Genomic DNA, 24,854 nt, shown 5'->3' with positions numbered 1-24,854 from the left:
CCTTAATTTGATGAATTGTTGGTCAGCTGGAAGCCACAGGAGAAGAGAATCAGGTCTGTCCAAGGCAAGGCTTTAGGCAAGCTCTCTCCAGATCCAACACGGTAGAGGCATCCGTGGTCACTGTCCAGGTGGCCTCTTCCTGCTAAGGGGTTGCTGGCTGGGACTGGGGGATTTGGGAGGTGAGGGAACAAATTCGCAGATAGCATTTCATGCCTGAAGCCGAGTAAAGCAGGGGTCTCCCGTTGTCTGTAAGTTTCTTACTTCCCAAAGCAATCTCATTTGATTTGAAATAATTCTGTACAAATTCCTCTGCTTTCCAATTGGTGGTATTTTAATTGTATCTTTTCATTAACTTGAGGCATGGTTGGCAGTGCCGGCTTTTATGCAGACTGTGATCTCAGAAAATCAGACAGCTCATCTGAGGGTGACAAGATGAGCTCAGTTTCTGAAATTTAACATAGCACAGACATTCACACATATTTGAGCAAATTTGGTTCTTAGTATATTCTCTGCCCTCTCCCAACCTTCTCCCCCCCCCCATTTTCCCCTTATTTGTTCCTACAAAAAGTCACTACATTGGAAACCCCAATTTCCCTCTCTGCTTCTCTACTTATTAAACCTTGAATTCATTTCTTTTTTTTTCTTAACTGGAAGTTGGAGCAATTTGGTTCCTCTAATACATGAGTTATTGGCATTAAAGATATTGAACATCAGTGGTTCAAACCTAAATGACTATTCCCCACTTGAAACCAAGGTGAGTAAAAAGTCTAGCGTTCAGTGGTGAATCATGAGCAAGGAAATGAAGGATGATGCTGAAAATGCTAAGGGACAAAGATCCCTCAGAAAGTATTCATACAAAGGGCACCTGAGATAGGCTGCTGTTTCTTCTTTGAAAGCCTAAGTCATCTTAGAAGCAGTGGAAACTTCACCTGGAGGAGGTAAGGAGTTTGGATTCAAAAGTCTGACCCTGCCAGAAAGTGCTGGAAAACCCAGCATTGTTTCCACAAAGCCCCCCATCCTGCTTAGGGAATGTGCCTACTTCCCCCATTAAAACTCATCTTCGGGTGAGTAGGGACAATGTCTATATTATTTGCTTCTTCATCCTTGATGCTGAGAACAATGCCTATCTCATGGTAGGGCAGAAACTATGTTATTGAGTCAAGTATTTACTTACTTATTACTTAAATAATTATTAATTAATGGATACTGCTCAGCAGCCATCACTATTCCCGACTGAAGGGGTTATGCTACCAAGAGCTTGAAAGTTCAACTTCCCAAGAGGAAAAAGAAACCAGCATGTATTTCTTCTTTTACCCCAAAAGCCTCTTTAGAAAAAAAAATCTTTGAGTTTCTTGTGCTTTAATGTATAATCTTAGTGTTGCTAAAAACATGCAGTAAAAAAAAAAAAAAAGTTTGGTAAGAAAACTGATATAGCGAATCATGGGCAAAGAACAGATGACCTAGTTTGATTAGATTTCCAAGAAGATATGACGAAGATTTAACGTAGTTCAAAATGATTGTCCTTGGTCTTCCTCCTTTTAAGGGTTTACTTGGTTTGTTGGGCTCAAAATCTTGATCAGCTAGGTTGCTGGAAATGGAGAGTGCAGATGGAAAAGGAAGAAGCATGAGCTGCGTGGGGCCCAGGGCGCTACGGACTGGGATGGCCGCAGAGGTGGGAGGGAGTCCTGCAGAGAGGCCAGGCGGACAGAGGGTATGAGGTCTACACCCAGGAGGTTACTCGAGGAGCTCCCATGAAGGGAGGAAAAGGAAAAACTAGCCAGAGACCCCACCTGCTTGAACCACTGCCAGGGGCCCTGATCACTGCAACTGCCAAGCCCGTTACTCAGAGTCACTGGCAGCCCCTCTGCCCCCTCTGCCAGATGCCGTTTAGGCCTCCTCCACTCACCTGCAAGAATCTTGCATAATTCTTCACCCTGCCTGCCCCCGGCCCACCAACCCAACATTAAAGTGACTTAACTGACAATATTTTTGAAATGATTCTTAATACTTATTCCTCTCAAATGATAATACACGAACAGGATGAAATTGTATTTACTTCAAGAAGCATGGTTAAAACCAAAAGGGGATCTTTGAGCGAGAGGATTCTGGTTCCCTCTCTTGTCCAGCGCTGTCGTCTCATTGAGGTGAACGCTGGCCACCCGACCAGTCACACTCGCAACCATGACGCTGAAGTGTTGCTTTCTAGGCTTCCTCCTCAGTGTCCTCCTGCCTGGTGTGGTAGGTAAGTGCTTCCTTTCTTCCTAATTTCTCAGTGTTGTCATCAGAGCCTGCTCCAGGGCACTATTGGACATGGCAGTCTCGCCCTTCTGGGCTTTGTAAAGATTTCAGCTCTCTCCTGTCACAAATTGGTCAGAACAGACATGGGGTCCGTTTCTCAGTGAGCTAAGTCGCTCCAGTTGTGTTTGACTCTTTGTGATCCTATGGACTGTAGCCCCCCAGGCTCCTCTGTCCATGGGGATTCTCCAGGCAAGAATATTGGAGTGGGTTGCCATGCCCTCCTCCAGGGCATCTTCCTGACCCAGGGAGCAAGCCCATGTCTCTTGAGTCTCCTGCGTTCGCAGGCAGGTTCTTTGCCTGCCACCTGGGAAGCCCAGTTTCCCTCTATAGCCTGGATAAATACATGCAGACTTCATGAGTAGCTACTAAAGAGGAGGCACTCTAGTGGGTTCAAAAAACTCCACACAGGACAAATACACACCCTTCTCTGTCTCCTTAGCATTTCTTTCAACTTCAAGGGACAAGCAGAGTTCCTAGCCCAGACTGCCTGAACCTGGATTTCAACTCTATCTCTTTATTATCTAGAAAAACTGGGCTGATTGGCTTAAACCGCCTCTGCCTTGATTACTCCATCTGTAGAATGGGGATTGCAGGTCACTGTGAGGATTAAATGAGTTAATAATATATGCCAAGTGCTTAGCACCGTGCCTAGCATAGAATAGATCATAAACAACATGTGAGAATTTGCTATTGGCATTCATGGAGAAGTCTTCAAGAACAGAGAGCATCTTGTCACCCCAGCTTACCTCTGAGCAAAACCATGGGGGGCCCCAGTTAACAGATGTGTACCTTTCAGTGTCAGTGGCTCAAGTAGCTTTCCCAGCATTCTACAGTTGCCCAGTGACTGATCATTTAAACACAACTCAAGCCTCCATTTCCCAGAAATGTGTGGATTTGGGTAGACTATGCCTTTGGTCTTTGGTCATACCAAGGATTCAATTAAAAGAATATGACAGGAATTAAGTGTCACCAAAATGACTTAGGTGCTGCATCTTACCGACCCTAGGCAAATCACACAACTTCTTTAGACCTCAGTTTTCCCATCTGTAAAACGTGCTAATAAAAGTACTCTACCTTATTGGGTGGTTGTAAGAATGAAAAAAGAGATGAAGCTCTGAGCACAGTGCCTGATAGATGGTTAATGTTCAAAATGTGTTTTCTTAATGCCAGCCAGGAAGAGGAGGAAGAGGGCAAAAGGGAGGACTATCTTTGACTCCTCACTGTTCTGCCTCCTCCATTGGCTCCTGTCCCCCCAGGCTTTGCTCTTGTTTTGCTGTAGCCGCTGAGAGGCAGGCTCTGGAGCCAGACAGCATTGGTATAAAATCAGCTTCACTGTCTGCCACTTTGCCAGCTCTTTTACCTCCCCAAGGCTTGGATTTTGGTCTGCAAGAGAAAGGCCATAATATTATCCTTTTCATAGGTGAGCTGGGCAAATTCAATGAGTTCTTGCAGGTAAAAGACCTGCGGTGTTTTGCACAGAGGGCTTGTTATTTTCTTTGATGGTGCTTACCAACAGTGTTACAAAAATGAGAGAAGCCTGAAGACAGATGAGATAAAGGACACTGGACCATTTGTTTTCAGGATAGCAGATCAACTGTAGGCAGGGTCTTTAAGAAACTGTGCCTATCACTTCCTATCAACTCCTGAAAACTTTCAAAGTTTTTATGTGCTAAATATGATTGATCCAATAGTGACTTGTGTGAGCAAAACCAATCATGGCATTTGACTCTTTCCAAGAGATATGTTCTTGTACTTTGGATGAAAGGAAGTCCAAAAAAGTAAAAAATAAACAAAAACCAAATAACAGCATTGACACTATTAGGTTGGTAAAAATAAATACCTAAGGAAGCAGCCTTACTCATTAGAGAATAACACATGTCTTATTTATTTACTTATGTTTGGCTGTGCTGGGTCTTCCTCACTGCTTGCAGGCTTTCTCTAGCTGCAGTGAGCAGGGGCTGCTGTCTAGCTGTAGTACATGGCCTTCTCATTGTGATGGCTTCTCTTGTTGTGGGGCGTGGGCTCTAGGGTATGTGGGCTCAGTAATTGTGCACGGGCTTAGTTGCCTCACAACACGTGGCATCTTCCCAGGCCAGGGATCAAACCTGTGTCCCCTGCATTGGCTGGGGGATTCTTAACCACTGGACCACCGGGGAAGCCCCGAGAATAACAAATTTCGAAAGTTCAGAGCGGAGATCATAGGCATCAAAATATTCACTTCCCTTTGAATGATATTTGAGCAAAGACTTGAAGGGGGTGAAGAAATGAGGCTTGTGGAAATCCAGAGAAGAGTATTCAAGGAAAAGGAAAGGGCCAATACAGAGACCTCAGATGGGGCCACGCCCAGCATGGTAGAGCAGGAGAAAGGAGGACACTCTGGAGAAGCCAGGGGGCAAGTGATAGAAGATGAGGAAGAGACAGGCGGGGGAGACATGCTTCCTGACTCCTGCTTCTGCCTATCTCCTATCCTTCAGCAGAAACGCTGGGCCTGTCGGGAAGGCAAAGCTTTAATTCTGCCTCTTTTACGTTTTCATCTGGTACTCTCTTCTTTCTTTTTTTTTTCGCTTACACGTTACATGACAAATTTATTCAGTAAAAAAGTCAACTAGGACTCTAGCAAAAAGATTAATAAAAGAAAAACTGTTTATGAGTGCATACACAGCACGTCACTAGTGAGGAACTTAAACAAAGATGAACTCAAAATGGCGTCTGAAAGTCCCAGCTTCTGTAGCATCTTCAACAAGGAATGATATACCTGTGCAAATATGACAGGACAAAGGAGAGCAGTTCTAGGCTTCCAAAGGTGGCAATCTGCGGGAAAGTCAATACATGGGGGGAAACTAATGGAGAAGTTTCATTTGCAGATTCTTCTAGTGTTTTCTTTGGGCCGGTAAGAGTCTGTCTCCAGTAAAAGTAAAAGAAGAATGTATATGCCGGCTTCCCTGGTGGCTCGGAGGGTAAAGAATTCGCCTGTAATGCAGGAGACCTGGGTTCAGTCGCTGGGTTGGGAAGATCCCCTGGAGGAGGGCACAGCAACCCACTCCAGTATTCTCGCCTGGAGAATTCCATGGACCAAGGAGCTTGGCAGCCTACAGTCAGGGGTCACAAAGAGTTGGACATGACTGAGCAACAGCATAGCATAGCATTTAGGCAGAAAAGGAGGGGATCAAGAAAGCTTTTACTGCATTTGCTGCTTCTCAATTGCCTTCAGCTCAAAATAATTTTTATGTCAAAGAGACATTTCTGGGGGTGATATATTCTGGTTTCCTTCAGACTCCAGAAAAAAATTGTCAAAGATCTTTTATCTCCAGCAGACTAAAGGCTGGTGAGACTGAGCTCTCACATCCCATTAATTGAGCAAGAAAGCACAAACTGTGCCAGTGTGAAATTATGCCCATTCCCGTCATGACCCCTGATGAGATGCCTCTCAGGGAAGTTCCTGGCATGGGCAGTCTCCCTCCATAGCTTAGACCAGTCACCTGAGCAATTATGCTTGGGCACTTGGAACCAGGATGCAGGCAGGTAAGAGGATCTACTCAGGAGTAGATGCAACCTACATGGAATAAAGCCAGGTCAACTAGACAGGCAGAAGACAATGAGGCAGGACCTGGAGATGGAGGGAAAACCAGAGAAGGGAGGAATGAGTGCTATGGTGAGGTCCTGGAGGCCGAGCTGATCCCAGGCGAAACCTTGAGTGGTGGTAATACAAGGCCTCCTAGGAAGATGGGCATCTCAGTCATTATATCTCATCACCACCAGGGACAGATCAAAAGACAGTATCTTCTCACTACTGTTACTTCCTCTCCCGTTTAGGAGTGATGTGGGAGATTAGCACATATGTTTTTACAGTCTGGATCACAACTGTTTTGAGACTTTAGCATGCATCAAAATCCATCACATCAAAGATCCAAAATGTTGATTTCTGGGCTCCACGTCTACCACCTGCTCTTCTAGCAGCTCTTCCAAAGAATCCCAGTGGAGATATTACTACCCTGCCAGTTATGGCTAATGACAATGGTGCTTGTATCAATGTTCAGTTTTGTCTCTCTTCTTGTTGTTTTAGAAACTCAGCCCGCCAACGAGTCTCTGAAACCTCAACGAGTCCATTTTCAATCCCGAAATTTTCACAACATTTTGCACTGGCAGCCTGGGCGGGCTTGTCTTGGGAACAACAGTATCTATTTCGTGCAGTATAAAGTGTAAGTCGTCTGAGTTTCCTCCAGCTAGTAGATGGCTGCTGAGATTCCGTGCCCTAGAACGCGATGGTGTGCCAGGATCTGAGCTTTTGTCAGTTTCAAAAGGGTTGAGAAGAAGCAGAGATAGGGGCAGGAGAGTGTCTCCCCTGAAGGTGACACAAAATGCATGATGACGTGAAGTCTGTGGAGGGAGGTACTTCATCCCTAGGAGACCTCACTGAGGCCTCACAGGCTCAGCCTTCAGCTTCACAATTGACTCTTCCTATACATTTGTCCACTGAGTGCTAGAAGCGACTTGTTTAGCATATAATAAGTACTCAATCTCAATTAAACTGATGCTATTGATAGTTGAAAAAGAAGTTGTGGGACACGTGGAAGTGAGTGTGTAAAGTACATTTTCAATTAAAAGTCTTTTTAAATTTAGGGTGAGTTTGCCATTTAGCAAAGTCCTTTTATTTTTTTAATTCTTCTTATTTTTTAAAATTAATTAATTAATTTTTTAAATTTTACTTTACAATACTGTATTGGTTTTGCCATACATCAACATGAATCCTCCACGGGTGTACACGTGTTCCCAGTCCTGAAATCCCCTCCCACCTCCCTCCCCATACCATCTCTCTGGGTCATCCCAGTGCACCAGCCCCAAGCATCCTGTATCCTGCGTAGAACCTAGACGGGCAATTCGTTTCTTATATGATATTATACATGTTTCAATGCCATTCTCCCAAATCATCCCACCCTTTCCCTCACCCAGAGAGTCCAAAAAACTGTTCTATACATCTGTGTCTCTTTTGCTATCTCGCATTCAGGGTTATCGTTACCATCTTTCTAAATTCCATATATATGTGTTAGTATACTGTATTGGTGTTTTTCTTTCTGGCTTACTTCACTCTGTATAATCGGCTCCAGTTTCACCTACCTCATTAGAACTGATTCAAATGTATTCTTTTTAATGGCTGAGTAATACTCCATTGTGTATATGTATCACAGCTTTCTGAAAAGTCCTTTTAAAACGGAATGCCTCCTGTAAGCATGAACGCAAATTGGAACACACCACAACATGTTCCTCTTGCATGATCTTCAGGCTAATTCTGATGGATCCATGCAAAAACTCAGATATAATCTACTCCTTTCCTGGATCGAGGCCTGGGAACAGAAGTTTCTGATTTGCAGATAGCAGATGTTCCACTTCACACATCTTTTTCTGGACATGGTGGGGCGGTGGAGTACAAGGTGGGAATTGAGGCTCTTCCTTCTCTTTCATAGATTGAGATGCTAGTTGAACATGAGGCAGGCAATATTACTGTTTAGCTTTTATGGTTTTCTATTAGAAATTCAGAAGATCAGATGCAGCTATGGACCAAAATGGCAGTTTTTATGCCATAAATTCATTCTTGTCTCTCTAGCATGGGATAGATTCAAGGTCAAATTTTTCCATTAATCAATCTCTGTAACTTCAGAAGGACTATCTCCAAAAGTTTCTCAGTCTTGGTGGCTTTTTTCAACATGTTTTGTGCAGCAATTATAAACTTTATGAATCTTTATCATAAAAATTTCTCCACTTCTAAAAGAGACTTGTGCATCTATTTTGAAAACGCTCCTTGCATATAGGAAGTGGGGATTGATGATCTTTTTATGCTTCCCCTTTAGGCAGTATAAAAATGTCCAAAATGAGCCTATTTGTGGTTCAATATAAACAGTGGATTAGAAGTTGTTTTACCGTGAAATTAATGAAGATTAGACTTTAGGGCCCCATAGAAGAATTTCATAGTTCTAATTCTTTTGCTTAAATAGAGCTCCCAGACTTGTATAAAATTCAGAATATCTGGATCCCATCTTACCTACGTGGTATTTTCAGTAGCAACGATGCAGATTTATATTTTTGAAGTTTTTGCTTTGGGTCTATCCAGTTCTCATGGATATACTGTTAGATATCTCATAAATATACTCATGGATATATCCCTGTTAGACATAGATATACTCATGGATTTGTCCCTCTGGAATAGGACAAAAGATGAGGTATTACACCAAAAAAATAAGCCAGTCATTACAGCTAAATTTAGCTAGCAAAGACAATGTCTCATCAATAAATGTTAGAAAACATTAAATTGTTTTTGATATATGTTATTGGTTCTGCCCATATGGTATCTTTTGATATAATGAAACTATTGTCAACATATAGTTTGCAGAGTACAAATACCATCAATGTTCCTCCTTATATGACTATAGAATTATATTTCAAGTCCTTCAGCAAATATTTTGGGGGCTTTTCTCCCCAGCATCTAATCCCTCCTCTGTTCCCACCTTATTGCGTTTTCTCTGATCTGTGACTAATAATCTTCCCTTTTCCTCTTACACCATCCCAGAGTGTTAGGCTGAATTACTGTATCTGACTCTTTGACACATTATGTTCTTGGGTTCTCCTCCCTCTCTCCCACCCTCTAATTGCAAAACTCAGCTAACCCTCACTACCACCTCTGATCAGTTGTCAAAAAAAGAGATTGGCCTTAGGTGTTGAGTAAACATCACCTGAGATGAAAAGTGGTAGCAACTTCTCAGAACCAGGCGTATTACTCAACAGCAGGCTGATGAGAAGTGAGGAAAACCACAAAGCACTGAAACCCCAGGAGGCTGAAGGACGTAGTCAAAAATGGAAGTTGGTTCAGACACCAGAAGAAAAGCTTGCCTAAGTACTAAAAACCCAAAAACCCTTATGCTAGGGACAGAAGCTTATCAGGCTTGAATTTATCTTTCAACAAGATAGCACTTTTATTAACAAAAAGAAAAAAACATTTAAAGAGACTTAGGAGCAACTGTCAGCTTTCACAGGGGTGCTGATGATATTGGAGGACAAATGCCAACCAGTCTGAAAACTGAATAGACTGAAAAACACTTCTCCAGTGGAATAAAGGAACTCAGATTTTGTCTTCTTCTGTCTCTAGGTATGGAGAGAAACAGTGGAAAAATAAAGAGAACTGCTGGGGGATTCGAGAGTTCTTCTGTGACCTTACCAATGAAACATCAGATATATGGGAACCTTATTACGGGAGAGTGAAGACAACTCTGGCTGGGATCCACTCAGGCTGGACCATGACACAGCGGTTCACTCCATGGTGGGAAAGTGAGTTCCATGGCATTTCTTTGCATTTGCTTTCCCTGACCTTCAATAGCCCTCACGGAGCCTGGCTAGCTGGCTACCAGGCCCTGGGCTTTGCTGAGGTGCACACCATCATCTCATTTGATCTCATTTTCAGAACAACCTTAGCAGATGGATTTTACTGTTCTTGTTTACTGTCCAGAAAATCAAGGGACAGACTCTTTGGAAATAGCCCATGTCTCACAGCCTATATAAGCCAAGTTGGGGTTCAAAATGGGCTGCCTCTGATTACGAAGCTGACACTCCATCCTACTGCCTGGATGTTGCCATCTAGAAAAGAAAGTATTTTTATATAGCAGAAAGGATTCACATTGCCCTTCCTAAGCATGAGGGTTACGTTCTTGAAAATATACTTTAGACAATTTTTCTATTGAGAAAATTAAGGCTTTTAGTTACCTCTCCAAAACAGGAGATCCAACATACTCTCTTGTATCCAATTCTCAATAATGTTTGTTCTCCTTCTAATTTAGTCATAATCTCAGAATAATGTATTATAACTTCTGAGGAAAATTATTTTTAAAAAACTAATGGACTTCATATAAAATAGGAGACAAAATATATGAGAAAAATGTGTCTAAAGTGTATGTACAAAGACATGCATAACAAAACAAGAACAAAAATACAGATATTATAGTCCTCACAATGCAACTAGTCATGAAGCTGTAGTTAATATTCATAACTTCTCCTCTCATGATTAACTCAACATCTGCTTTCTTTTCAGCCAGTACCTCAGCCTTTCATTTTTCAGGAGTTTGTGTCCTTTTGATCTTCCTTCTATTAGTTTAACATAGCCTACATTAATTTTTATCTCTGAAAATAGAAGTTCTAAGAAGCACTTCTGAGGATACCTAGCATATTTGACCCCAATGTATTTATAACAGCTCTGTTTCACTTTGATAATTGGAACCAGTCACCCTAGACAACGCAAGGACCTCTTTTCCTCCTTGTTGGTTAAATGGCGTAAAAATCTCCCAACCATCAGGAGGCAGCCTTAACTTCCAATTCTTAGAAACTGTTGTTGTTATAACCCAGAAGAAGGAAAGGATCAAGTGTATGGGAAACAAACCATTTGATGAATCATTCACTGTGTTTAAAAGTGAGAACTGCCCCTCCATTTTTTACTTCCTGTATCCTAGACCAGTGAATTCTGTCCATGGAAGAAATAGCACCATTTATTGGTCATATTTCATGTGAATAGAATCACATAATATGTGATCTTTTGTGACTGGCTTTTTTCATTTAGCATGTAATGTTTTGAAGATTCATTAGTGTTGTGATGTATATCAGTACTTCATTTCTTCTTGCTGCTGAAAAACACTGCAGTACCTGAATACACTGCATTTTGTTTATACTTTCCTGAGTTGGTGCATGGTTGTTTGAGTTATTTCCACCTTTATGCTACTATGAATAGAGTACCTGTGAACACTCATATGCAAGTTTTTGGGTTGACATGTTTTAATTCTCCTGGGTATATACCTGGAAGTGGAATCACTTGGTCACCTTATAACTCTGTTTAATCATTTGAGGAAATGCTGCCTTGTTTTCCAAAGCAGATGCACCATTTTCCATTCCAGTCAGCAGAGTATGAGGATTCCTATTTCTCTACATCCTCAGCACCACTATCTGACTCTTTGATTATAGCAGTCCTAGTGGATATGAAGTGGTCTCTCGTGTGATTTTGAGTTGCATTTCCCTGATGATTAGTGATATTGAGCATCTTTTCATGTGTTTATTGGCCTTTGGCATATCTCCCTTGGAGAACTGTCTATTCAGACCCTTTGCCCATTTTGAAATTGAATGCTTTGTTTTTAATCACTGAGTTTGAAGTTTTTTATGTATTATGGACAACAGTATCTTATCAGATATGTGATTTTCAAGTATGTTCTCCCATTCTGTGTTTTCTTTTTGAGCTTTCTAGATGGCATCATTTGAAACCCCAAGTATTTAACTTTGATGAAATCCAGTCCACTTATTTTTTCTCTTGTTGCTCATGCTTTTGGCATTATATCTCAGAATCCTTTGCCAAATCTAAGGCTATGAAGACTTATCCTAAGTTTTCTTCTAAGAGTTTTATAGTTTAGCTCTTACATTTTAATCTTTGATCCATTTTGTGTTCACAAGTAGTATTCTGAGTCCCCAAGGATTACCAAGTTATGACCAATCTAGACAGCATATTAGAAAGCAGAGACATTACTTTGCCAACAAAGGTCCTTATAGTCAAGGCTATGGTTTTTCCAGTAGTCATGTATGGATGTGAGAGTTGGACTATAAAGAAAGCTGAGCGCCAAAGAATGGATGCTTTTGAACTGTGGTGTTGGAGAAGACTCTTGAAAGTCCCTTGGACTGAAAGGAGACCCAACCAGTCAATCCTAAAGAAAGGGAGGATAAATCTTAAAAGGAGACTGAAAAGAAACAGCCAAAGACGTAGGACGAAATCAAGGGACGGCATTATTTGTGACTATCTCAAGGAGAGAGAAGTCAATGAATAAAACAGTGCTGTGAGGTCAAGTAATCTTAAATTGGCCACTGTAACACAATCGCAGTCCAGTGAAAAAGCTGATAATGGTCTCTGAGTCACAGATTCCTCCATCATAGATCACAGATCAGGAGCCCTTAGGAAGTCTGTAAGTCAGGTTCTCTGGTGTTCCTAGGTCAGTGCTTGACATTATGTGCTTCATCTGTATGTAGGATCAAATAACACATCAAACAACCAGAATCTAAAATAATAAGTCAATACATTCAAAGGACGAGGTCTGTATGCACATGATTCAAGGAAAACTCTTCAACAGTCATAACTTAGGCCAGAAAGAACAAATGTTACTAGGAGAAAATCAGCTATGCATATCGTGCTATGCTGTGCTTAGTCACTCAGTCATGTCTGACTCTTTGTGACCACATGTACTGTAGCCCCCCAGGCTCCTCTGCCATGGGGATTCTCTAGGCAAGAATACTGGAGTGGGTTGCCATGCCCTCCTCCAGGGGATCCTCCCAAACTAGGGATCAAGCCCAGATCTCCCACATTGCAAGCAGATTCTTTACAGTCTGAGCCACAAGGGAAGCCCATGAATACTAGAGTAGGTAGTCTATCCCTTGTCCAGGGGATCTTCCCAACCTAGGAATTGAACCGGGGTCTCTTGCATTACAGGCGGATTCCTTACCAGCTGAGCTACCAGGAAGCCCTATACATATCATACTGGCCTACAAAACTGACTCATGCTTCTCATCTTTCAAGTGATAGGCAGGAGGTCTATGGTCACCAGAATTTGGAGCATGAAAACCATAAACAGAATTAAATATCAACCACTTTGCATGATTAAATCATAAACAAATAAGAATTCCTTCTTCAGGCAATTGGGCAAAGTTTCCAACATAGTTGAAAAGTGAATTAACAATTTTTTTGGTTACAAATTAAAATGAATCCCCCTTTTCTAAGAGGCTTAGAAATTCTGAATATAATATACCACATTCTCTTAACTCTATAGAGGAACATGAAAGAAAAGGAAGGAAATCCCCAGGTGCCAAAACAGAGCAGCTAGAAACCAGAGAAGAAACCAAGTGAAGTCCCCCTGCCCTGAGGACATTTGCCCAATTTAGTAACTAGTAGTAACTAGACCCTGGGAGGGGAAACAGCCATTCCCTGAACAGAAGACAATGTCATAGCCAGCGCAGCGTGGGGAGTGCACTCCCAGAAATTCTTGCCCCCACATAGGGCTCTACTCTCAATAAAAGTGCAGACTAGGGAAAAGCCCTTTAGAGAAACAAAGAAAGGTGTACGTTTCAGTCTTGACTGTTAAGAATCAAATGTTTCCTAAATACAGAAAGTTTTGAGATTCAAATGCATACAACCTTATGTTCCAGAAAACACCACTTTGAGGCTGTACCAGGCTGACGGTGCCATGGGATACCTTGCAGAAGCAAATGCTCAGACCCAAGTTCAGAAGCAGCACTACCCAGATGAGGTCGTGTGATCCATGTCCATGGTGCCATTCAGTAAAGTAACCACTGTCCTTTTTAATGAAGGAGACTGGATCAGTTGGAAAAACAAGAAATCTTGGTCCCCTACATCCCTCATTTTCAAAATCAAGTATGGCGAAATGAAAACAGTAAAACTTGGCAACTACAGACTGTGGGCCAAACTTGACCTACTTCTGTTTCTATAAAATCACATTTTATTGGAGCAAAGCCACCCCCATTCATTTACACTTTGTTTGTGACTGCTTTCACTCACCAATGGTAAAGTCAAGCAGTTACAACGAGACATATATGGCTCACGTATGCGTGTGCGTGCCCAGCCACTTCCGTCATGTCTGACTCTTTGGGACCTTATGGACTGTAGCCTGCCAGACTCCTCTGTCTATAGGTTTCTCGAGGCAAGAATACTGGAGTGGGTTGCCAAGCCCTCCTCCAGGGCATCTTCCCAAGCCAGAGGTTGACCCCACATCTCTTATGTCTCCTGCATTGGCAGGCAGGTTCTTTACGTACTGAGGCAGCTGGGAAGCCCCATACATGGCCCACAAAGCCTAAATATCTATTATCTGGCCCTTTACAGAAAACTTTTGCTGACCTCTATAAAATAACATGGGAATCCCTGATGGCTCAGGGAAATCCCATGGACAGAGGAGCCTGGTGGGCTACAGTCCATGGGCTTGCAAGAGTTGGACACAACTTCAGCAACTAAACCACCACTGTAAAATAACATGGAAGAATATTTTTATGATTTGGAGATAGGTAGACCCCCAAAAGTACTAATGAAGAAGGAAATGACTGATAAATTGGACTACACTAAAATTATGAACTTCTGACTATTAAAATATAACATTAAAATGATGAAAATGCAAGCCACAGAGAAAAAATATTCACAGTGCATGTTTTTGAAAAAGGACTGTGTCCGGAATGTACAAAGAACTCTTACACATCAATAATAAGGGGCAAAAGACTTGAACAGTCTTTTCACAAAAGGGAACATTCAAATGGCCAATAAACATGAAATTCCACTAGTCAGCAGGAAATGCAACTTTAAAACACAATTAACTGGCACTACACACTTACTAGAATGACCAAAATTAAACTTTTTAAAATATAATAATGTCAAGTGAAAAACAGAATCTTTCATATACTGCTGATGGGAATAAAAATGGTGTCTTTACTGTGGAAAAAATTTAAGTATTTATAAAAGTTAAACATATATCAACTCTATCACCCAGAAATTTCACCCTTAGTTATAGTCCCAACAAAATGCTTGTTTCCCAAACTACACACAAAAGAATGTTCATTAAACTTTACCCAGAATATCCAAAAACTAAAAACAAACTAAGAGTCTATGAATAACACAATGGATGAACTGTGTTATTCATACAGTTAAATACCACACAGCAATCAAAAAAACAAATTCTTGATACATGCATCATGGATGGATATGTATGTGTTAGACATAGCCAACTACCACAGGCTAGGGGGCTCAAACAACAAAAGTTTATTTTCCTACAGTTCTGGAGGCTAGATATCCAAGATCAAGGTATTCACAGGTTTGGTTTCTTCTGAAGCCATGCTCCTTGACCACCTCACTCACTGTGTCCTTGCAAGGTCATCCCTCTGTATTCAGTCTTATAAAGATTCCAGTCACTGGATTAGGGATCACCCATATGACTTCAGTTTATCTTAACTGTGTTTTTTTAAGATCCTGTCTCCAAACACAGTCATATCCTGAGGTACTAAGGATAGGACTTCAACCTCTGAGTCTGAGGTGGGGCATAATTCAGGCCATAATTATATATGTACAAATAAAAGTGAAAGAGTGAAACAAGCCAGACAGACAAAAAAAGTGTATATTGCATGATTCCAAAAACAAATGTACATGGAAATAAAAGCTAGGACAATTGTGGTTTTTCTCTGGGGTTAGGTAATTGGAGAAAACATGGAGTTTTCTGGAGTGCTGGTAATGTCCTTGTTCTTGTCTGGGTGGTAGCTGTACAGGGGTGTTCATCTGTAAAGATTTGTTTAGCTATATTGTCATGATTTATTTGTCTGCATCTATTTTATAGGTTGATTTTTTTTAAGTTTATTTAAAGTTTAAAACTTCAAACCAAAGCAACAAAAATGAGTACCAACTTTCGACATGTGTTCACAATAAAAACACAAGGAAGTAGATCAACACGAGCAAGTTTGTAAGAAACAAGCACTTGGCTGGAGCAATGCTTTAAGGATTCGTATTATTGAAAGCAGATAATAAAATAAATAAGTTTAAAGAAATAATAGAGGAGAATAAAAACATAATCAAAGGACAAAATATTACTAAGATCAAATAGACTGGAAAGTACTCAAATTGAACTCATAGAAACAAAAATATATAATCAATTAAATTAAAATTTCGATTTTAAGAGGAGTGACAGATCAGTTTTGGAGAAGGAAATGTCAACCCACTCCACTATTCTTGCCTGGAGAATCCCATGGAGAGAGGAGCCTCGTGGGCTCCAGTCTATGGGGTCACAAAGAGTCAGACATGACTGAAGTGACTTAGCATGCACACACGCAAAGATCAGTTTAGAAATGCTGTTCTTGTCCAGTTGCTATCTGGTCTCCAACTCTTAAATCAATGGAGTAGAAGACAGCTCTGAAGAAACCATTCAAAATATTGAGAAAGAAAGATGGAAAAATAAAAAAGAAATTAAGACATGGAAAAATCAAATAAGAAATAGTGACAGATATTGAACTGAAATTCTAGAATAAAAGCGTATGTATCCAGATCTCTATATCAATTTATCTCTCTATAAATTTATTGATCATGGCTTATTTTCAAGAATTATAAAAGATAGAAATCTACAAACTAAAACACATGATGAATGCCAAACAAGAAAACAACAACAAAATCAATTAATGAATTAATTCATTTAGAATTACTAAATGAATTTAACTTGCTAAATTAAATTAAACAGACCTTAAACCCTGCCCCCAAATAGTTAACCTGGGGGAAATTAAAGTGACAGTTTATTTGGTTTTCTTTCCTAGTTAATGATCATCTGATTATTGACACCAAAATTCAAGAAACAAAAATTCTCTCTCAATCCTTCTCCAGCTACTCTATAGTATATAATATAGTTCCATTGAAATAATCTTATACAAACAAGTCTTCGAATGATTTTAATGCTGCTTTGAAATTTTACCTCTTTAAGGGCCTACAAAATATTTGCCTTACACCAAGAATATTCACCCAAATAACTCTTTATAGTTCATTTTCTGAAACAATCACTGCAGGCTATGGAAGTGGTTGATTAATATCCTCTTAAAGCTGATTCAGAATACATCAGTCTTTGCAAATAAAAAATCATCTTCAAAGAAACTTCTCAGATATCTATATTTTGAGTGTCACCAGTATCCCTCCAGGAGAAGGCAATGGTACCCCACTTCAGTACTCTTGCCTGGAAAATCCCATGGACCGAGGAGCCTGGTAGGCTGCAGTCCATGGGGTGGAAAAGAGTCAGACACGACTGAGCAACTTCACTTTCACTTTTCACTTTCATACATTGGAGAAGGAAATGGCAACCCACTCCAGTGTTCTTGCCTGGAGAACCCCAGGGACGACGGAGCCTGGTGGGCTGCAGTCTATGGGGTTACACAGAGTCGGACACGACTGAAGCGACTTAGCAGTATCCCTCCATGATAACTTTTGCCTGATCCCTGAATTTAATAATGATTTGTTATTATGTGTTCATGTGAAATATTACATTTTTAGTGATTTGTCAAAATGTCCTATTCTTTCAGCAAAAATAGATCCTCCAGTCATGAATATAACCCACATTAATGGATCTTTGTTGGTAAATCTCCATGCTCCCAACTTACCATACAGAGACCAAAAAGGGGAAAATGTGTCAATGGAATACTATGAGCTAGTATATCGAGTCTTCATAGTTAACAATTCACTGGAAAAGGTAAGTTCAGACAGATAAATTTAGTATATTTTCTTGGTATTTTTCTTTTGTTTAAGCAAAATTCTAGCCATGGAACAGGTCCTGTCTTTTGCTACTCTACCCCCTCTCATTTTTCCTCATCTTTTTTCAGTTCCTTCTCCCTTTCACCCTCATTGATAAGCAGTTGATGGTTACCATCACCATCAGAATTGTGTGCACGCTTGCACCTTTTTAATCTCTCAGTTGGTTTCCATTTGATCTTCCCTGTATATCTAAAGATTGATATTGACAATATTGAATTCCATTTGATGGTGACAAATATTCATTTTTATGGAATCTTTATACACCTTTTAAAGTGGCTTTTGGATCAGAGCATTACATATTTGTGCCAATTTTGCTATGATATTATAATCTCCCATTGGTGCCTTTATTTTGGTCTGGTGGTTAACTGAATGTTCCCCTTTTGGATATCCATCTAAGACAGGGTTCCTTTGGCTATAAAAACAACAGAAATCCATTCAAACTGGTTCAAATGGGAAAGTGGAGGGGAGAGGAGGATTTTTACTAGGAGGTAAAGATCAGTCTTCGGAGAAGGCAATGGCACCCCACTCCAGTACTCTTGCCTGGAGAATCCCATGGACCGAGGAGCCTGGTGGGCTGCAGTCCATGGGGTTGCTAAGAGCGACCCCACGACTGAACAACTTCACTTTCACTTTTCACTTTTATGCACTGGAGAAGGAAATGGCAACCCACTCCAGTGTTCTTGCCTGGAGAACCCCAGGGACGACGGAGCCTGGTGGGCTGCAGTCTATGGGGTTGCACAGAGTTGGACACGACTGAAGCGACTTAGCAGCAGCACCAAAGATCAATCTTAAGATAGCTGGAAGCAAGAAATAAAGTGCTGCCAGGTTTTATAGTGACTGGGAAGGAGAACTGGAGAAATAAGTCACACGTCTACAGTTGTCTCCAAGTCTACTCCATTCTCCTCACTGCACAGTTCAAATTCTTTAAAAAGAGACTCTGACCACTGGGGCAATCAATGGACATCACTCAGGAAGGAGTCGTGTGGTTCCTCCGCAGCCATGTGACCTGTCCCTTTCTCAGTCTGGGAACTAGGACTCGGGAGATGGAGGATGTGTCTGGGAGATAGCTCTACAGCCCACTACTACTGTGGTCATGAACAACTTAGCTTTATCAAAAACAGAGCAAGCCAATGACTTACTGAAAACTGTTTATCATCTCATTTTTTCCCCTTGTGTGCAGGAGCAAAAGGTGTATGAAGGAGCTCACAGAGTTGTTGAAATTAAAGTTACCTCACCTCACACTGGTTACTGTGTAGTGGCTGAGATATACCAGCCCATGTTAGACAGAAAAAGTCAGAGAAGCCGAGAGAGATGCGTGGAAAGTCCTTGAAATACTCTGCAGAGTGCAATTCAAAGCTATCTGAGAATGAGACGACTTGTTTTGAAGAATCTTATTGAAAGCCATTCTTATATTTTCTTTTTTTTTAATTGAAGTATAGGTGATTTACATGTTACAATGTTAGTTTTTATATTTTCTTAACACAGTGTTCACCATTATACTTCAGGGACTTTATTTAATAGTTCTTTCTTCTTTTATATTTTATTTGTAAATTAAATTTAAGCAGTACCTCTCCCCACCCCACCCCCCAAATCATCAGAATTTAAACAGTTACAAAATAAGGACTCTCTGAAATACAGAACTCTGCTTCTGTCTCTAACATCTCTAACATAATCTCCATTCTTCCAAGTCTGCTAAATAAAAACTATAGAACCAAAGAGGTGTAGGCATTTTTTAAAAATATTCTTGAATAAATCTTTAAAAATAGTTTTACAAACAAGTGATCCAGATATAATTCTTTTTCAGTCTCTACTGACAGTTAACGTGACATAGGTAATTCAACTTTCACATAAGTGGAATTTTTATGCGAAGAAGTATTTTCCCATATGTTTCTATTTTATATGAATATACTTCAAAGACATTCATTTTCCATTATATAATATTCCTACTTAATGAACCAATATTTTATTGTAAGTTATAAGCTTCTCACAATCTCTGGATTAATATCTAAATAGTTTATCAACAATAACATCTAAACACCAAAGAACACCTACTCAATATAAGTTCCCTCATTTAGCACATACTCACATTAATATTTGGAGAAGGCAATGGCAACCTACTCCAGTACTCTTGCCTGGAAAATCCCATTGATGGAGTGGCCTGGTAGGCTGCAGTCCATGGGGTCGCTAGGAGTCAGACACAACTGAAGTGACTTAGCAGCAGAAGCAGCAGCACATTAGTATTTTTTTTCTGGTTTTGTTTTTATTTTTAATACTGCCTGAGAAGACTATATCCTTATTCTCAAAATCAGGTATAATAATTTTCAGCAACAAGTTAAAAAATAATGCCTAACTCTAAATTACACCACATTCATTACCCAGCCCTTCCAGTGAAGGGTCTCCTGCCAGTGGGATCTTTATTATCTCTGCATACAAGAATCTTTTGAATGACAGTTTGATTGGGGACATGAGGGATGGTTGGGGACCCGGTAGCAGCTGAAAGCATAGCATGGGTGGCGGGTTTATTGGGAAAAGGAGCTGGTGCTGATAGAGACTGTAGGGCCATTAAAGCCCCTCAACAATCTTCTAACAGCTCCATGTCCCCAGTGAGTAAAGGTCTATGACCTTGGGCTCAAGTGGCCTTCCTCACTTTGGGCTCAGCCTTGCCTATGTGTTTAAGGTTGTCTTTCTTGTGAAACAATATGAATTGGAGAACCTTTATACAGTTTCTCATAAACATTGTTCAAAATGTGACAAAAGAATAGAGTTTCTGGTTTTACACAGTTACATGTATGCATGCACGCTCAGTTATTCAGTTGTGTCCGACTCTTTGCAACCCCACCGGACTGTAGCCCTCCAGGCTCCCCTCTCCATGGAATTTTACAGGCAAGAATACTGGATTGGGTTGCCATTTCCTACTCCAGGGGATCTTCCTGACCCAGGGATCGAACCTGTGTCTCCTGAGTCTCCTACATTGGCAGGCAGAGTCTTTACCACTGAGCCACCTAGACAATAATAAATATTAAAAAGTATTCAGAAATGCAAGGAGGGAGATAGTAAGAGAGAAAGAGCTAGAGAATTAGCCTTACTGCTTTTCTATATAGTTATAAAAAGTGAATTTGAGCATACATCTCAAAATTAAAGTTACTTTAATCTGTGTTTTTGAATTATGCTTTTTTGGGGGGCTTACTGTCCTCTTGAGGGGCAACTAACAGCAATAGGATGGGTTGGGAGTAAGGATTATACATGGCCAACAGCATTTAAGTATTTGAAGTTCAATAGTCCCAACGTCTGGCTTTAAAACGTTATGGTTGCCTCGTGAAAGTTATTAGGTAGAACCAAGTTTTGTTTCGTGTTTGCTATACGTCATTTTTGCTTTCATGCTTAGGCCTATGGCTTGGGCATTCTTAACCAACTATAAAATACCTTGTAACAAAGATATGTCGTATTCTTCATTGTATTAGGAATATATTATCACACTATTTCAATCAATAAAGTTTTTTATAATCTTGTCTCTGTATTAATTCCTTCACAGTTATAAAAAACATATGCATACACAAAAAGAATGTAGGTAGTCTTAACATTGAACATTGTCTACAAACTAACTTCATTTCTTTTGCTCAGCGCTCAGTTGCTCAATCGTGTCTGACTCTGTGACGCCCTGGAGTGTAGCCCTCCAGGCTCCTCTGTCCATGGAATTGTCCAGGCAAGAATACTGGAGTGAGTTGCTATTTCCTGCTCCAGGGGGATCTACCTGACCCAGGGATTGAACCCACACCTCTTGCGTCTTCTGCACTGGCAGGTGGATTCTTTACCACTGAGCCACCCTCCTTTTAATTCCATGGGCCTGTCCAAGACACTCATTGTGATGCCAACTTAGCAGAGTCAGAACTGCTATCCTCCTCCACCTGGAGTGGCCATTCTTTGCCCTGGAAGGAGGCATTACACCAACTCATAGCATTTCCCAGTCTGGGGATCAAAGTAACAGTTCAGACACACGTCATACAACAGTCAGCACTTCCTTGTCCTCTTCCACACTTATGTCTTCTTTACACGGAGCACTCAAGCTTCCAGAAGAATCCTGATGCTGCTCTGCTGGCTGTTGACTGGGAGGAGCAATCAGTGGGCTCAGCATACTTAACCAGCCCCTGTTATGTTGGAGGGTCTCCTGTGGAGACATGGGTCAGCAGCGACTCACCTCGGGGACAGCGGCACCAGTAGCAGCAGTCCTGGGAGGTGGCCCTGGCCACGAGCCCTCCCAGAGATCGCCAACAATCCCACTATAGAGCCTGTAGACTTCAGGGCTGAATAAATCTATATTTTTTAATTAATTTTTATTGGAGTATAGTTACTTTACCAAGTGTGTTAGTTTCTACTTATAGCAAAATGAGTCAACTATTATATATACATATATCCCTTTCCATAAATCGTTCAATTTTTTTGCTTTGCATTTTGAAATATCTATTATTTGGGTTTTTGAAGGATAGACTTGTGAAGCCTGTCAGATGAAATCCTAATTAGACTTGTTAGACCCACACTAAGTTGCAGCCAGAATGGAGCAAACAGAGTTGAGCAGGACTTGAGGCATTCATTGATCTTGAAAAAGAAAAGTGAAAGTGTTAGTTGCTCAGTCATGTCCGACTCTTTGAAAATCCATGCACTGTAGCCTGCCAGACTCCCCTATCCATGGAATTCTCCAGGCAAGAATATTGGAGTGGGTTGCCATTTCCTTCTCCAGGGGATATTTCCAACCCAGGATCGAATCCCAGTCTCCTGCATTGGAGGCAGATTCTTTATCATCTGAGCCACTAGGGAAGCTCATCATTGATCTTGCCCTACGATCAAATGGCAATTCCACACTTACAGGTTCTCAGGCCAAAAACTCTGGGGCCATCTTTGTTTCCCCCATTTCAGTCACATCCCATATTTGATCTGTCAGTAAATTCTCTTGGATCTAAACTCCAAAATACAACATTTCTCACAACTACCTTATTCCAGGCCAACAGCCTTTCTCATCTGGATGATTTCTAGAGCCACCTGGCTAGTCTTCCTCTTTGGTCTTGCCTCGCTCTCGTCTGGTCTCAGCAGGGTAGCAGGGTGATCTTCTAAATGTAAATGAGATCATGTCACTCTTCTGCTCCTAATCCTCCAGTGTCTCCCCATCTCATAAAGGTTAAAAAAACCCCAAAGTTCTTCTCATGGTCCCCCAAGACCCTGGATGATTTAATTCCTTAGCTCGTAATCTCTCAGACCTCATTTCCTGATCTCAGCTATTCTCATTCTGCTCCAGTACACTGACTCCGCTGCTTGGCCCTCGAATGAAAATGCTCTTTCCCCATGGCCTCTATACCAGCTGCTTCCTGGAGAGCTGTCCTAGAAATCCATAGGCTCATGCCCTCACCTCTAGCAAGTATTTACTGGAAGGTTGCCTTACCCCTCAGGTTTCCCTCATCATTCAATCTAAAGTTGCAGACTACCCATTACAATTCTCTCTACTCCTCATTTTCCCCCACAGCACTTAAACCACCTGATGCACTGTAGTTTACTTATTTATCTTGTTGAGTGTTTGTCTTTCCCTCCTCCACTAGGGCTGTCATTTTGTTTGGCTTGGTTTTGCTCCCACAGCTGTCTGTTCATTCTCTAGAACAAAACCAATGCACAGCAGATGTTCAATTCATATTAGTCAGATAATTTAGTGAAACAAGAGTAGAACCACTGAGATCATGGGAGAAGTGGTGAGGAGGACAGAAGCGGGAGCTTTTCTTATCATTCTGTACAAGCTGCTGCCTATCCTTCTCCATAAGCTAGCATGAGAGAGCAAGCCACTCTTGACAAAGTTGCAATGATGGAGATAAGCAGAGAGCAGCTTGTGGGCAGCTCTGAGCAGAGAGCTCTCCTAGAGTAATTGTTTCTTCTTCCAACTGAGTGTCATTTCCTAGGCATTGTTTGTTCTCCTTGGATAGTGGTCAAGCCCAGAAGTCCCATCCCAGATTTTCTTTAAAAGGATGGAGAGAGAGACACTGGGAATGTGAAAGGGGTATGCCCACTTTGATGAGGAGGAATTTTAGAGAGTATTCTCAAAATAGGGTTGAGGTAAGAGTTCATGACATAAATTCATCTCTAGGATGGGTTCTCATAGGACAGAAACCCAAGATCAAGCTTGGGATTATTTGTATGAGTCTATGGAGCTTCCCAGGTGGCATTAGTGGTAAAGAATCTGCCTGTAAAGCAGGAAATGCAGAAGATACTGGTTCTATCCCTGGGTCCAGAAGATTCTCTAGAGTAGAAAATGGCAATCCACCCCAGTATTCTTGCCTGGAAAATTTCATGGACAGGGAAGCCTGGCAGGCTACAGTCCATGGGGCCTCAGAGTTGAACATGACTGAGTGACTAAGCCCACACATGAGTTTTATGATATAAAACATGAGTTTTATGACATCCTTAGCAACGGCTTTTTTGCCAGAAAAAAAATTATTCAGAGGATATTGGGATTATTTTCAATTAATGCTTGATTTATGAGAATGACAAATTCAAATCCCTTATTATTCTTGGTTTCTCAGTTCAACTTATAAACCCTATTACTCTGTTTATAAATCTGGCAACCTTTAAACAATCACTTTTAAGAGGGCTTTTACAATTTAAGTGAATTATTCTCGATATCTCTAAATTTAATATATTCCATATTCTTTTGAATATCTCAATTGTATAACACCAAGTTTTCAAAAACTGTAAGAGATCTGATAGTTTACCCCAATTAGAAGCTAACAAATTAGCCTATCAATATTTTTTCAATGCTGACAGCGGACATGAGACTCCTGGGTCAGAGACATAGAGCTTTAACACCCATGGCAATAACATGACACAGAGTATCATCATTTTGCATCAGTTCACTGTTCAATAGGTCTGGGTTAAAACCCAAATATAATATGACAACTAAATTTAATGTGATATCCTAAATGGGATCAAGAAACAGAAAAACAGGACATTAAGTTAAAATTAAGGATTTCTGAAGAAAGCATGGACTTTAATAATAAGGTATCATGATTGGGTCATTCATTATGACAAGTGTATATTACCAACATCAGATAATGATAAGGGAAATTAAGTGTAGGTATATGGGGAACCTCTGTACTATCTTCATAAATTCTTTATAAATTCAAAACTATTTTTAAAGAGTTTCTAAATTTCAGTAAATAAAAAGTATTAAATAATAGAACAT

General features: G+C 40.7%; 1 protein-coding gene across 1 annotated transcript; it reads left to right on the top strand.

Moving 5' to 3' along the window:
- Nucleotides 1-2,138: 2,138 nt before the first annotated feature.
- On the top strand, nt 2,139-21,147 carry IL22RA2 (interleukin 22 receptor subunit alpha 2). The gene is made up of 5 exons (XM_004011522.5): nt 2,139-2,242; nt 6,362-6,497; nt 9,437-9,615; nt 17,410-17,576; nt 18,819-21,147. The coding sequence occupies exons 1-5, from the start codon at nt 2,182-2,184 to the stop codon at nt 18,966-18,968; spliced, it is 693 nt and encodes a 230-aa protein (XP_004011571.1). The 5' UTR covers nt 2,139-2,181; the 3' UTR covers nt 18,969-21,147.
- The last annotated feature ends 3,707 nt before the right edge of the window (nt 21,148-24,854 follow it).

The sequence above is a fragment of the Ovis aries genome, chromosome 8 (assembly GCF_016772045.2).
Source record: "Ovis aries strain OAR_USU_Benz2616 breed Rambouillet chromosome 8, ARS-UI_Ramb_v3.0, whole genome shotgun sequence".
Classification (NCBI taxonomy): Eukaryota; Metazoa; Chordata; class Mammalia; order Artiodactyla; family Bovidae; genus Ovis; species Ovis aries.
The sequence above is the reverse complement of the archived record's forward strand: the minus strand, read 5'-3'. Positions and strand labels throughout refer to the sequence as shown.